The 15,989-nt window shown below is 48.3% G+C and overlaps 1 protein-coding gene across 1 annotated transcript; it reads right to left on the minus strand.

The window, feature by feature from the left end:
• Window positions 1-2,475: 2,475 nt before the first annotated feature.
• Itgb7 (integrin subunit beta 7) lies at window positions 2,476-15,762 on the minus strand. Its single transcript, XM_051189992.1, has 15 exons — window positions 15,631-15,762; window positions 10,414-10,617; window positions 8,468-8,669; window positions 8,210-8,380; window positions 7,390-7,631; window positions 6,870-7,028; window positions 6,476-6,571; window positions 6,235-6,324; window positions 5,244-5,390; window positions 4,761-4,954; window positions 4,035-4,258; window positions 3,635-3,854; window positions 3,309-3,514; window positions 2,934-3,094; window positions 2,476-2,712 (listed from the first exon to the last, which is right to left on the minus strand). The coding sequence occupies exons 2-15, from the start codon at window positions 10,612-10,614 to the stop codon at window positions 2,626-2,628; spliced, it is 2,400 nt and encodes a 799-aa protein (XP_051045949.1). The 5' UTR covers window positions 10,615-10,617; window positions 15,631-15,762; the 3' UTR covers window positions 2,476-2,625.
• Between the last annotated feature and the right edge of the window lie 227 nt (window positions 15,763-15,989).

A 15,989-nucleotide genomic window follows, 5' to 3' on the forward strand; every position in this document is an offset into this window, starting at 1 on the left:
GCAGCAGTTGAGCAGGGAGTTGTGGGCATTAAAATGTGCTGTCTTAGAGCAACCAGGGATAGTGCAAAGTTTGCTAATGACTGTTAGAGGAGCAAGCATGGTGGCCCTGATGTGACTTGTGTGATAGAACCCCTTCCTGCCAAGTCCTGTGACTGTATTCAAGTAGTTGGAGTGAAAGTCTGGTCTTCAGTCCCAAAGAACATGATCTTGGCACAGAGGAAGGACACATAATGTCTGTTTTATTCTTGACTTTACTCTGTTCTAGACCTCCATCTTGTCTACCTTAAAAGAGCGATGAGGTGTGCGTCTCTGTCTGATTTGTCAGTGATGTATGTGTTTGCTTGGAAGGGATGAAAATTATTGAGCCAAATTTATTCAGCCACCAACTTTAGAGGACTGAAAGCATAGAAAAGCCTCCCTGCCCAGACCTGAAGGGTGCCTGCCTCCCAGAGGTTGCTGAGAACAAAGGAAATGAGGGGTTTTGTTCCAGAAGAATTTTTTGGGTTTTTGTTGTTTAGATCGATTGAACAGTGAGCTTCTTAAGAGTGTGTCTAAGCCAAGGCTTATGGACATGTATTTTCTAAAGTGAAATAACTCCCTTCCCGATAAAGAAAGGATCCTCAAGGGAGGTTTTGAGATTCCAGTGAGCACTACCCCACCCCAGGGGACTTAATTCAGGTGTAATCATGGAGACTGACTTGAGCACACACATAACTGTAGCTGTGGGTAGGAATCAGAGATGGCAGCCTCCAAGAAGAAGTTCTTGCCTAACAAAGAGGGCCAGGCAGCAACATACTATTGGCTATGACCTCTTCCAGTATGTTGAGGGATGGTACCTCATACCTCTTGGGTTGAAGTACTTCAGGGAAAAAGAAGGGAAGATGTTGCAACCTTCACCTTGACAATGACAGCACCTGAGAGCCTTGGGTGAAGTGTCTGAGGCATGTTCACTGCCATGTGTTCTAGCTTCGTGCTGTCCCCACTGTTTGACATGCTCTAAAACCTGTGCCCCAGTCCTTGATCCATCATGTGATCTCTGGCATCTTTGTGCATATAAAACAGATCCTTTCAAGTTAGGGGATTCTGCCGGGCTGGGATTTTTTTGTCATTCAACTTCCGGAAAGGATTATTCCTTTCCTAAATACTTTTGGGAATGGGAACCCTCCCTGCTGCTTGAAGATGATCTGTTTGTGAGGAGAGGTAGGAGAGTGACCCATGTTTCTACATGTATGAATGTATGTACTGGGTCACGGCAGGCCCTGTAGACGTTGGCTTCCTGCTGAGTGAAAGCTGGAAGAGAACTTGGGAATGTGTGTATAGATGGCCCAACCAGAACCATACTGCCAAGGCCTGGGGGTGAGAATCTCAGACTGACAGTGTGGTTGAGAACAGACAAGCTCTGGGGGACACCCAAGGGCCCAGGAACCACATCTCTACCCCAGGGAAACCACAGACGGCTGCAAAGGCTCCTGGGCCTGACGCTGCACCTCTCCCGAGGTGGTGTGCTAGCACTGGACAGATGTCTCAGGTGTGTGTAGAGGGAAATGAAAAGAGGGCAGGTGCTCAGAGATGAAAATGTGAATGTGGGGTTGGGTGGGGAGAGTAATCCCAGTCCCTGGGTGGCTCCTGCACCAGCCCTGCCAGCCTGCCCTTGCTGGTACCCGCCCTTCCACCCATCCCCACCAGCCTCCTGTCACCACTTAGCTACTGATTGTGCACCATGGCTTGATCCATGGAGGGTTAGATGAGTGGCGTTCCGCCACAGGTTCACCCTCTCCCAGTTCCTTCTGCCTCTGCTGTGGCCCTGGGCTTTTATCTTCAATTCCCTCCTACCATGCTCCACTTTTTTTTTTTTTTTTAAATATACTTATTTTGCTATGGGGGAGGGGACTATCAAATGAACAAGATCACTTTTAAATGGTAGTTTTTATAAGATGTTATAAACTTGTATCTTTTTACCATGAAAGTGCAGTGTATGTTCCTTCGTGATATATTTAGGATATTTAAATAAAAAGAATGGCTCTTTTCTACAATCCATCTCCTCTTTGAGAAGACTTGATGTGTTGGGGGCACTTTACCACCAAAGGCCAGAGTGGTTTTAATGGACTCCTTTCCTATGTAACCACCCTACAACTTGTAACAGGGCAAACTGTCCTGTTAAAACACCTTCTCTCCATAGAGAGCAACAAGAAGAGGCAAAAGGGTATCATTTTTGCTGAAAAAAAGGCTTACAACAGCCTGACAAGATGAGGTCTGAGTCTGTCTAGGTAAGGTCCCTTAGAAGGTGATAGATAACTCCAACATCAGCATCACCTGATATCCAATGGCCCAGGTGTTCCCGGGTCACACAACACAAACACACCTGTCCTCCTGTGACCTGAGACCTGGGCTAGGCTAGGCGGTCTGCTTTTGTTTTGTTTTTTTGTGGGTTTTTTGTTTTGTTTTTCTTCGGGTGAAGCAAAGTGGAGGCTGTAGTCTGAGGCAAGGCTTTATTATGGGAGAACCCTTCATGAGGTAGGGAATGGTCACAGCTGTGGGAAGCAGCCCTCTGACAGGCCCTGCCCTGCTGTCCCCCCCCCCCCCCACTGTCTCCAAGAGAAGAATCCTGAGAGAGTGCTGCCTGGGTCAGAGAGAGGGACCAGGACCGTTTGTTCCTTGGAAGCGGGGGTTGATAGTGGTTGTGATGGCACTTTTGTAGAGAGGATTGCTATCCTGTGGAAAAACATTGTGAGCTGTAAGGAAAATAGGCTCTCCCCATTGCCTAGAACTGTTAGGCCAACCTAGAACTTAAGTCAAATTCTAGACGGCCTGGTTATACTGAGGGAGGGACATGGGTGGGGGAGCTTCGTAGCTGGTTACAGGTTAGGGAAGAGAACCCACCAGGGAAGTCGAGTAAGGAAAGCCTAGCCTGTGGTAATAGGAGCTGGCCTCACCTGCTTCCAGTTGAGTTGCTGCCTCTCCTTCTCAAAGCGGCTGTACTCGCGGCGATCGTAGATTTCAACAGAGAGCCGATAAGCCAGGACTAGCCCTAGTCCTGCTGCCACAATGCCGCCTATGCAGCCCAATATGATGGTACGGGTGTGATCTACTCCCTCTGGTGGGCCAAGGTGGAAGAGCTGATCCACAGTTAACCAAAGAGTGTCCAGCCTCCCCTCCCTGTCACTAAAACCAGGACCCAGCAGAGCCCAAGGTTGTCTGCCTTCCTAGGACCTTAGTCTCATCCCCTTGCCCTAGGTTTGCAGCTCCACTTCAAACTCATTGCCCTTACTTTCATTCACATCCCTAATTCTGAGGCTCTGCGCACTTACTCTCTTGGGGTCTCACTCTGAGTATGACTCCTTCAGCCACATTCTCCACCAGGAAGAAGAACAGCTGGTTGTCTAGTGTCCTCTCTTTGCACCAGCCATCATCCAAATTAGGGACCGAGGCCAAGGTCACGTTCACATCGGCACAGGCCACACTGCAATTGGCTGCCAGGGAACCAGTGCCAAAGGCCCCACACTCTGCACAATCCCTGTCCAATGAATGTCAGTGAGTTCCCATCTGGGCAGCACCCCAAGGAGAGCAGGCAGGCAGGAGTTCTTAGCAAGCTCACTGTGTCCCAACTCCCAAGATGAAAGACTCGAGGCCTCACCTGTATTGCTCACATGGTGACTTGCAGCCGAGGCACTGGTCACACAGAGCCCCATAGTAGCCATCCTGGCACTGGCAACGGTTGCATTTGCAGTGTCCATGCCCGCTGCAGAGCCCTCCTTTGGGACTGACACAACTGTCCACATTCTCACTACACTCACATGCTTTGCCCGTGCGGTTGGCGTGACAGTGACACACTCCACATTGGCAGTGTCCAAAGCCTGAGGAAGAACCATGCACAGGGTGGTCACCATTCTCACACACAGTTGGCCCAGCATGCCACTATAATCCATCTCAGCTGTGCCAGGCACGTCCTCTACCTCATACCACAATCTCTGAAATTTGCCCTCAGTGTCTAGGATGCCCTCTTACCCCTCTCTTCTCCCAAAAACTCTAGGTACCTCCACAGAGGATGCCCTCATGCCGTTCACAGCTGGCATCATCACACTCGCACAGACGCCCAGAGCTCTGTCCGCTGCAGCTGCAACGTCCACATTGACATCGTCCCTTCCCGCTGCATAGGGGCCCTGTCCCATTGGAGGCCCGGCAGCCAGATTCCAAATCTGGAGAGGACAGTTCAGCCTCAGAGCACTCACATAGCTGACCAAGGCGGCCAGGGGCACAGCTGGGAAGGGAAAGCAGAGAGATGGGTCAGTTTGACCATGTCTGGCCTGTCTCTCAAGAGCCTCTAGGCCAGTGATTCTCAATCTGTGAGTAGTGACCTTTGAGGGGTTGCATTAGACCATGGGAAAACACAGATAGTTACATTACAATTCACAACAGCAAAATTACAGCTGTGAAATAGCAACAAAAATCATTTTATGAATGGGGGTCACCAAAATAGGAGGAACTATTAAAAGAGTCATAGCATTAGGAAGGTCGAGAACTACTACTATAGGCCCATGTTCTCAAGGGAGACGGTTAGTGTACCAAGGGTAGAGTGAGGGAAGAGTGGAGGGATTCTGGTCAAGGTGAAGGCCTTGGCATATATGGGAAACTTCTTCGGGTCATGACATTCAGGTGGAGTCATAAGATGTGTAGGACACTCCAGGAGGCAGAAAGCAAAGGAGGGGGACTACAAGGAGAGGGTCACGGGAGCTAATGGAAGGCATAAAGCCAGCCCTCACCTGCATATCCCGCATCGGAGGTCCCCCTGGCCATTGCTGCAGTAGGGAGCGTGGAGCTGGGTGTCACTACAGTTACAGTCACACAATGTGTGTAACTCCACAATTAATTCCTCTGAGAAACCAAGGGCCCAGAACCGTAGGAGATGGGGCTCTGGGAGGCAGTGAGTGGCTTGAAGAGTAACCCAGAAGTCTACCTGAAGATAGAAGGACCAGACAAAGCTATACACACCTTCATGTGTGTGCACACACACTGTAAGCTATATACACTCTCAAGTGTGCATACACATATACACCCTAAGCTATACACACCCTCATATGTGCACACACACCCCTAAGCTATACACACTGTCATGTGTATACACACACACACACACACCCTAAGCCCACTGACCATACAGTAAATTAAGAATGAGTGGAAGCCTATCCCTCCTCCCTGCTTCTGTTCCCATTTTTATGTATCTATCCCTGCTGGCTGGCTCTTACCGTCTGGTTGACTCGTACATTACTGCACTGTCCCCGGTCCCCAGCCTCACCATCCTTCTTCTCAGGATCCGAACAGTAAGATTCAAAAGAGATGTTTACTCCAGGAGGCAGTGAGGAATGTTCAAGAGTCACTGTGGATGACAGGCTCTGTGGAAAGGGAGAGAGGAGGTAGTCATGTGACAGCTGTTGTCCCCCCCACACACACACTTTCTACCCTCTCAGTTGCTCCTAGTTCTGCTTATATCTGGCTCCCTTGCTCCCTTGCACCCTGGGGCTCGTCCCATCCTTCCAGCTAGAAGTCATTCCTGAAAGAAGGACCATCTCAGCACTTAGGAGGCAGAGGCAGTAGGATCTCTGTGAGTTCAAGGTTAGCCTGGTCTACAAAGCTACACTGAGAAACCGTCTCAAAAAAACAAAAACTACCATATGAAATTGAGAGGGAAAAGTGGTGGAGGTGTAATGGGGAATTAGAGGGATAAGAATGACGAGGCAGATTTGATCCAAACATATATGTGTGAATATTAAATATGTTTTAATTTTTATGTGTTATGGGTGTTTTGCCTGCATGTATATCTGTGCACCGTGTGCATGCAGTCCCCATAAAGGCCAGAAGAGGGCATCAGATGATGTGAAACCATATTGATAGTTGTGAGCCAACATGTGGGTGCTTGGAACCAAACCAGGTCCTCCGGAAGAGCGGCCATTGCTCTTAAATATTGAGCCATTGCTCCAGTTTCCCTTAAATATATATCAGTATCTGAGTGTTTGCCTAACACAAGCGGGGCCTTAGGCACAATCCTCCATATGGCAAAAAATATGGCAAAAAATGATTAAATATACTTGAATTTATGAATGTGAATATATGAACTGCTAATGGTGGCCATGTGCAAACAGTAGGGAAGGGTTGTGAAATGGTAGAACTCAAAGTGATTGTGCCCTTAGTTATGCCCTGCCACCTGCAAGCCACTGCCCACCCTGGAAGCTCCCTCACATCATAAGCATCCATGATGAGCTGCACCACATTGCTGGAATCTTCGCTCAGCTCCCCAACAGCTGACTTGGGAATCAGTTGACTCAGCTCCTGTGTTATGAGGAGGGGAGGGAAGTATGAATAAAGCTTTAAGAGAATGGGCTCCTGGGGGTCTGGAAGAGGTTATGTGGGAAGAACAAGTAGGGTGGGGGGATTAAGAAAAAATGGGATGGGCTGGGAGGCCTTTACTCAGAGGTCTTACCTGATAGACAGGCAGTGTTGCGCCAGTAACAGCAAATATAGGCTGGATGTTCGCTGCAGTGAGAGCCTGGGCTACTTGACCCACAGAGGGGTAGTCCTGAGGTAGGGAAGGGAACAGATGACTGTAGCTCATCTCCCTTTAGTGTGCCACATGTTATCAGGCAAAAAGAAACAAACAAAACAGCCAGGACCCGGTTCTACCAGTAGGGGGGACCCCTGAAGGATAGACAGACCAAGGAGGTGAGAGTTAATGGTGCAGGTTCCTTGTCGGGGCAGCTGGGGACGGAGAGGAGATGACCAGTGTTAGAGTGTGCCTTCCAGCGAGGAGTATAAGAGTTCTGAAAGAAGCGGTGCTGATCAGATAGGGAGGAGGGTTGGGGTGAGAGAGGACTCACAAACTCTGCACTGTGGACGTAGACGCCATTGCTGTCCAAATGGCAGCGCCCATCACTGGGCATGAAAATGCCACCCAGTTTCCCATCCCCAGCTGTGTGGAATGTGTCATCTGAAGTGAACACCAGAAGTCGGGACACGTTTCTCCAGCCAATCTGCTCCTGAGGGGAAAGGAAGCAGCCTGTATACCTGGGTATGGCACTTGAGCCATCCCAGTAAAAGAAATTGGCAGGACCATTCTACATTCTACGTCAGTTTGTTTGTCCCCCTGTCTCTAATTCCCTGCTCCAAGCTTTCTGAATCCTCTCCCCAAACAAATTGGCTGTTAGTGGGGCCCCTCTTGTGAATTAGGAAAAGTGCCTCTGTCTCAAGATAAGTAAACTACTCAGGCTACCAGATCACTGCAGAGATAAACATGCAGACCAGTAAGATGATATGAATGTACCCTCTGATTATGCACCACACATCTATCACAGGCAGCCCACAGTTCCTGCAACTCAGACCTTTACCCCATTTCCTCACCTGGCAGAGGGCAGCCTGCAAAATGGCATCAAAGCCGCCTTCAGGTGAGTCCAGGTTGCCAGAGATATTCTGGCGTCCCACCTCTCTCTCAAAGGCTTGAGCATCCCCAGTGAGGGACAGCACATGGTGAAAGCTGAAGGGTGGCTGGCAACGCTCCAGCCGACTGGGACATGGATGCTGAAGCCTGGAGGGCACTGTGCTTACAAAGGGCAGCACTGTTTTGTCCACGAAGGAGCCAAAACCTGAGAGCAGGGAGCAATGAGGCCATTTCAAAGGTCACAAGGCACCAGCAGTATGTATTCGTCACTGTTAAATACTCAGACAGGAGAGGGCACCTAGAAGGCAGGGACCCAAAGCCTGGCAAGGACTGTGGCATCACCAGCTCAAGAAGGTGCAAATAGAGGAGATGAAGAGGAGGACACAACAGGGGCAAGCCAGGCTTCCTGAAGGCTAAGGAACTCAGGGTCAAAGGTGTAAGAGCAGCAGGTTGCAATTGAGGGGGAGCTTTGAGCAAAGGGGGGAAATCATTACAGAATGTGAAACAGGAACATTGTATCTAGGTTGTCCAAAAGCCAGGTCGGCAGCTGTCTGTCTGAACTCTCTCTTAGATTCTGAGCCGTAGTTAGCCCTCTGTACAGCAAGAGTCCTCCTATGATCAACCCGAAATCCTTTGAGCTTACAACTAAGTGAGTGTCTCTTGGGAGAGATGTCAAGATCCAATGGCCTGATTGAGTCTGTTAAACACTGGGAGAGTCTAAGGCGATGATGGTGGAAGCTAAAAGCAGTGACCAGGGCTGGTAGGGTCACGCTGCTCGCTCACCTATGCGCACAGAATGGGTGACCTCCTGCAACCGGACCAGCAGGGCGTGCCCGAGCTGGCGCACGAGTTCCAAGTCATCCTTCATAGAGTAGCTCAAATCCATAAGGTAGTACAGGTCCACCGGGTATCCCGCAGCTCGGAGGAAACGGACCCGGAGTTTCTGTGGCTCCCCTGACGGAGAAAGGGGAGGCTTGACTCAGCAGCCCAGTGCACTCTAGGCCCAGTCCAGACTGCCACCCCACGCCGCCCGAGACCCACCTGGTCGCAGTGTGACCCGGACCCGCTGCGGGGCCAGCTGGGTAGCCCCCTCGCCGCGGTCTCCCTGGCTGAGCGGCTTGTTCTCCAGCACCTCCTGGTGGCCGCGTGGCTCCTCCAGTTCCTGCGCGGGGCACCCGCGGGCCAGCAGCTCCTCTCGCCGCGCACAGCGCCTTTCCTCTGCCTCCCCAGAGGCGGTGAAGTTCTGTGCCCCAGGAGGAGGTGCATTGGAACCCCAGCCCCCACAACCCTTCAGCCTGACTACCAACAAACACCACCCTGCAAACACTGCTGCTTGCAATCCACCGGCTCTGTTCTCAGCCGGCTTCCTGAGCCCTGATTTATTCTTACTATCCGCTTACCTCCACAGCTACTGTAGAATGTAGATAACCCCTCTTCACCATCGTCCCACTTCCTGTAGCAGTTTCCTCCACCACCTATCCCCATCACCCCACCCCACCCACCCCCACCCATCTCCTGATCTCAACTCCCCTTTCCTGCAGCCACCCAACTATATCCCCTCTCATTTTAGAGCCACAGACTTCCTGTTGAGATCTCAGAGACCTCAAGGTTACAGAAAAAGGAGTTCGTAGTCCAACTTCCCCAGTATGATCAGGTCAAAATGGGAAGGGGGTCAGTCACACCCAGTTTCTGGGAAGGAGGAGGATAGAGACAGAAAAAGGCATGCACGCGAACACACACACACACACACACACACACACACACACACACACACACACACAATGTCTGGTACCCTGCACTGACTGGGAAGCCACAGGGGAAGGAAATGGTTAGGGTGGCTTCTCAGTGGCCATGGGTGCCAGCCCCTCATCTAGGGATTGGAGGAGGCAGACACAGACCAGCAGTTGTTCTTAGAACCCCTTTTATGTTGCTGCCTAGGACCTCTGCTTCCTTGCCTCCCACAGAGTCTATGTCTTCCAGTTTCTCTATCACTAGTTCCAGCAGCTGGAACTATGGCTTCCTATTAGTGTGCCCTATCTCTTAGCAAAGCCTGCACTGATTGAACTCACTCCATCTTCCTGTGAGAGACACTGTAGCTCCTGATCCTCTAAAGCTCCTCACAGAAGACCTGCCTGCTTCTGTTTCTGAGTGGTGAGATTAAAGGCATGCACCACTATCCCCGACCTGTGTGTAATTCTTAGTTCTCAATGTGGTGGTGAGATGAGGCCTTTGGGAGGTGTTTGGGTTTAGTCATGAGTGTGGGACCCTCATGATCAGATGTGCCCTTTTAAGATATGACAGCTGGCTCCATGCTTAAGAACACGTACTGTTCTTTCAGAGAACTCAAGTTCAGTTCCCAACACCTACAGGTGGTTAACAACTAGTAACTCTGATTCCAAGGTATCCAGCACTCTCTTCTAACCTCCATTGGTGCCTGCACACCCTTGGTGTACATCCACACACCCGTGCCCACACACAGGTGCACACTCACACACCCATACACATATGTGTATATCCACACACACATTTGCACATCCACACACCTTTCACACATATGGTACACATAAAATGAATAAATATTTTTTAAAAAGAATTGACAGCAGAGGACCCCCCCACTCTGCAAACCCCAACTCCCATGTAATAACATAGCAAGAAGGTAGTCCATTTGTAAGCCAGGAAAAAATCCCTCCAAGGAGAACCAAATGAGCCATCATTTTGCTTATGAATTCCCCAGTCTCTCAGATCACAAGAAATATTTTTCTGTTATTTAAGACAGTCAGTCAATGACATTTTGTCACAGAACACTTAACTGGCCAGTGCATACATAAGCATGAATTTCTACAGGAATATTCTCCTCTGAGCTCATGAGTTACAGGTTCTTTCATGTACGCACTGAAACTTGCACACACATGAGTCATGCATCCACACATGTGTATGTTCAGGCCGTCCACACATAGACAACCCCAGGGCCATAGACACATCTTTACCAGTTGCTTGCACCATGCACAGCTGGGGTGTGAGAGGAGGCACTTCTGGCAGGAAGGAGCTGGCTGGCAGGGTCCCAACTGAGACAAATCAGTGTGTCCCCATTCTGAGGCCTCCTTTGAAAATGTGACTCTGGTGTCCGACTGACTCTCACCTCCACACAGAAGCAGCAGGAAAATGAGAGTGGTTGATGAATCCACCATGGCCTGCAGTAGGATATAAAGACAGGCACGTCTGGGAGTCCTCGGGCAGGGCCCGAGCTCTAGTCATCTAAACTTAGCTGTGGTTGCCGTGCTGAACTTTACCCCAACTCCATATTTCTCCCACATCCCCCTAGGGATTCAGCAGTTTTGTTTTGTTTTTTCAGAATGGTCCAAAGTGACAGGTGCCAGAGCAGGGGAGGGGTCTCAGAAACCTGTGTTCCTCTGTATAGACTTCAGGTATCCAGGGTGGATAGAATTGCAGAGACAACTCAGTGGTTAAGGACACTGGCTGCTCATCCAGAGGATGCCCTCCCATCCTGTGCTCCATTCCCAGCACCCACATGGCATGCCAGCTCCCAACTTTCTGTAACTCCAGTTCCAAGGGATCCAACAGCCTCTTTGGCCTCCAAGAGCACCAGGCACACAGTGGTGCACAGACACACAAACAGTAAAAACACCCATAGTCATAAAATGAAAATAAGCAAAGTCTTTTTTTTTTTTTTTTTTTTTTTTTTTTTTTAATGGGGGCAGGGGATGCACTGTTTTTCTAGAGAATCTGAGTCCTGTTTCCATCCTACTTCAGGTAGATTTCAACGACCTGTAGCTCCATCTCAGGAGCATCTGACACCTCTGGGGTCTATGGGCACCTGGACTCATGTGCACATACCTACACACAAGTACACACACACACATTTTTTAAAAAGCCAGAAGTAGTAGCACTTGGAAGGCAGGGGCAGAGGGAATCTCTGTGAGTTTGTAGCCAGCTTGGTCTACAAAGAAAGTTCCAGGACAGGCAGGGCTATCTAGGAGACCTCTCTCAAAACAAATAAAAAGGAAGAGAAGGAGGAAGGGAGGGAGGGTCTGGAGCAGTAAAGACACAAATCATGTCATCAACGTATCAAGCTGAAGTAAAGGTAGAACCAAATGGGAATTATCAGCCTCTATCCCATCCAGATCCTTCAGTGACTCTATAGCATGTCACTCACTCCCCCACTACCCCCACCTCTGTCTACACATCTGTAAAATGGAGGAATAATTCAGCCTTGAAGTCTGAATAAGCAAACAGAGAATGGAAAGAAGAGGGATGGTCAGGGAAGGTGGTCCCACAGAGTGGACCCAGTAGTCTTGTTGATGTTGGAATTTATATTTCACACCTTGTGTGTCCCTGGTGTCCTTGGAGGGCAGAAGAGAGAGTTGGATCCCCTTGAACTGAAGTTATAGATAGCAACGAGTTGCCATGAGAAGCAAAGTACTTGAGGAGAGCAAGTGCTCTTAACCCATGGGCCATCTTTCCAGCCTGATATTTTCAGTTTAGTTTTGTCTTGCGTTTTATACTTATTTGTTTAAATGGTAGCAGGTAGTATGCACATGTCATAGCATGTGGGTGGAGGTCAGATGACAACTGTGGGACAGGTCATCAGGCTCAGCTATACGCTTCTTTACTTCTAAGCTAGAGCTCCAGTTGCTTTTCTATTATTGCTTTGGTTTTGGTGTTTTGGAGACACCTGAAACTCACTGTAGAGCCTAGGCTTGGCTTGAACCCAAGGCAGTCCTGCTGGTTTTCCCTTTCAGGTGTTAGGAATACAGGTGTGAGTCAAAATTTCTGTGGCTTGGAGTGTAGTTCAGTGGTAGAAAGTGTGACTATTCGCGAGTTACTAGATTACACTGCAAAAATTAGTTAATTTTAAAAATTGAACAGGCCTGCTGGGTGGTGATGGCAATCCCAATACTAGGGAGGCAGAGGCAGGCAGATCTCTGTGAGTTAGAAGCCAGCCTGATCTACACAGTAAGTTCCAGGACATCCAGAGCCACACAGAAAAACCCTGTGTCAAATAAATAAATAAATAAATATTGAACAGGCAATCTATCACTGTGATTCAAAAATATAAATGTTAGATGTGGCAGTATGTACCTTCCATCCCAACATAGGGAGGTGGGAAGAAGGCGAACAGGGACCCAAAGCCAGCCTAGACTACATGAGATGCAAAAGAGTTTTATTTAATTAATTAACCAAAAATAAAGCCTTCAAGGCCAGTCTGGTCTACAGAGCAAGCTCTAGAACAAATAGGGCTACACAGAGAAACCCTGTCTTGAAAAAACTAAATAAATAAACAGTGCCACATTAATCAAAATAATGTGGTCCTGACATAAAAACAGGTGTATAAACCAGGCGGTGGCACACACCTTTAATCCTGGCACTCAGGAAACAGAGGCAGGCAGATCTCAGTGAGTTTGAGGCCAGCCTAGTCTACAAAGTAAGTTCCAGGACAGCCAGGGCTACACAGAGAAATCTTATCTAAAAAAACAAAACAAAACAAACAAAACCAAACAAACAACCCCCCCAAAAAATAAAAACAAACTAGGTGTATGAATTAATGGGCTAGAGTTGAGGCTACAAGCCCAGTTGTGATGGCATTCAAGAGGCAGAGGCAGGGAGAATCTCCATGAGTTCAAAGTCATCTGGTGTACATAAGGACTTCCAGGCCAGCTGAGGCTTAATAGAGAAATTCTGTCTGTAAGGAAAAAAGAGAGAGAGAGGAGGAGGAGAAAGGGCAGGAAGAAAATAGAAAGGAAGGAAGGAAATGTGAAGGAAGGAAGGATGGAAGAAAGGAAGGAAGAATATAGAAAATTGATTTTTGAAAAGGGAACCAAACCATTCAATAGAGGGAAAAATGGCCTTCAACAGTGCTAGGGTGACTAGATTATCCATATATACAAAAATAAATGGAAAACAGATTTTTAAGTGTTTATTCTATGTGTATGGGTGCTTTTTGAGGTGTTTTGTTTTGTTTTGGTTTTGGTTTTTCAAGACAGGATTTCTCTATGATTTTGGAGGCTGTACTGGAACTAGCTTTTGTAGACCAGGCTGGTCTCGAACTCACAGAGATCTGCCTGCCTCTGCCTCCCGAGTGCTGGGATTAAAGACATGTGCCACCACCATCCTGCATGTCTCAAAATTCTTAATTTAATTTAGAACAAAGAATTCCCATATCAATTCCTATTGTATGGGTAAACTCAGTAGCAGTTAACCGGCACTGTGATAATAAGCATTACATTTGGGGTCTAATGAATGTGGCTCAATAGTACAGCTTTGCCTAGCATATTTAAAATCTCTCATTTCAATTTTCAATTCTCAACTCCACATAAAAACTTAATAATTTCTTTTTTACCTTTATTTTACATTTTTTCATTGAATTTATTCTTTTTATGTGTATGTTCCTGCATGTATATATCTTTGCACAACATGTGTGCTTATGCCCTTGGAGGCCAAGAGGTCATCAGCTCCCTTGAAACCGGAGTTATGGATGATTGTTAACCAATTTGTGGATGCAGGGAATCAAACTGGGTCTTCTGAAAGAGCAACAAGTGCTCTTAACCACTGAGCCATCTCTCCAACCTCAAAAACTTAATAGTGTCTATTTGGCCAATATTACAAATAAAGACACAGGAAAACACACGCCTCATCATGTCACATGTGTGTAAATGACTCTCTAGGAAGCCTCTGGAAGATTTGTAGTACCAGCAGGCAGCCATCATTTATTTGCAACATTGGTAAGTGTTCACAACATATGCTCCTTATGGAGTGTGTTCCCATGGTCACCAGCATCATTCTACAAGAGTCTGCCAGAAAGCAGCCTGGGTCCAGACACAGGTACTCACATTCTACAGGGGTCTGGGGAAGGGTGGGGTACTGAGCCGTTGAACACCCATCCTGCTCACAACCCCATGTGACCTCAGGTGGGTGTAGTATGTACGTTACAGAGCTTCTGCTCTCAGGGAGAGGCTGACCCCAGGTTTAGCCTCAGCAAAACCTCAGACCTTCGTGCTCGCTGTGCTGTGGTCAGGGAAGCTCAAGACTGCAGTACACAGCTTAGCTTTGACTCATATCAAAGATAGGGTTCTGCTGACACCCCCATTCCTAGGACAGAGACCCCAAGTCCACTCATCTCTCCTAAAGGGGGCCTCTGAACTCATGCATGGCCTCCCCCACCCTTCTCAATTCTGTCCCTTTCTTCCTTCCTTGCAATCTTGCCACCTGCATTTGTCTCTCCCCTTGCTGTTATTATTATTATTATACCACTCTGCTGTTTTCTCTGGTTCACAATTCTTTTTCTCTCAGAAGCGAAAAGAACTTTCCATCTCAGGTCCCTCCTTACAAAGAAAAGACTAAAGTCACCTAGCAATGAGCCCCCAGAGCATAGGGTCCTTGGCTGAGGAAAAACAAAGCAAAAAATAAAACAAAACAAAACAAAAAAACCACACAACTTCTTTTGAAGCTAAGTTTCTCAATTTAGTCCCTGATGTCCTGGAATTCAATACGTAGGTCAGGCTGGCCTTGAACTCACAGAGATCTGCCTACCTCTGCTTCCCAAGTGCTGGGATTAAAGGCCATGCTCAGCCCTAACCAAATAATTCTTATTCCAATTCTGGACTCAATTGTCATTCCACTATACCCCATAATGACTCTCAATCAGAGGTATGTTTCGCCTGTTATGATTCCTTATGAATCTAAGTATAAAAGTTTTTAGGTTATGGGGGATCAAGTTCACTCAAGCTTCGCCAGCCCATCAGTAATTAAGTTACGATTGTGACTATGCTTTGACAGTAGTACTAAATCTATTGGGAACACAGGTTTCAGTAGCCCCAGAATGCGGATTCTATGGCTAAGATGCCATAGAGTGGAAAAAGCATCAATCTGCAAGGCCAGCAGCCAGGGACAGGAGACCATGCTGGTGCAAGCTTTGGCCCATGGAAGTCACTCACTCACAGCATCTGGGTCTATCTCCTTCCCTCCTTCTGGCTCCACTGGGGAAACTAATGGATGAGCAGCAGGAGGCTGTGATACCAGATAAGGAGATAATGGGGACAGTAGGAATGCAGAAAGAGGCTCAGAGCCGCTCTCAAGACTGGACTGGGCACTGGGGAGTCCAGGTCACAGCCTTTTCCCCAAGAGGTAGGCCTGGGTGAGGAGAGGAGGCAGGAGGCGGGGTGGGCTGGTGCCCTGGTGGTACTCACAGGTGCATTCGGAGCAGCCCTTCCTCGGTGGTGACAGTAGCAGCAGCCTTTGTGTACAGATCTAGAGGCTGCAGAGGAGGAAGTGACACGCCCTGGGTGGGGGACTCTTGGAGGGTGGTTGATCTAGCAGAAGGTGGAGCAGATAGGAGTGGGCTGGGTAAAGTGAGGACCTAGAAGGCCCCATCTACTGAGCATTCCTCGTGTGCTAAACTACCAAGTTACAATCAAGGGTCACAAGAACCACATCAGATAGTGGCAGCGCCATGCCCCCGTCTCAGTCTCAGACACAGAGATTGAGGCTGGGAGACCAAGGAGAGACGAACTTTGCAAAATGTCACACCAGGCACCATTGTGATGTT

The sequence above is a fragment of the Phodopus roborovskii genome, unplaced genomic scaffold (assembly GCF_943737965.1).
Source record: "Phodopus roborovskii unplaced genomic scaffold, PHOROB, whole genome shotgun sequence".
In the NCBI taxonomy this organism is placed as follows: domain Eukaryota; kingdom Metazoa; phylum Chordata; class Mammalia; order Rodentia; family Cricetidae; genus Phodopus; species Phodopus roborovskii.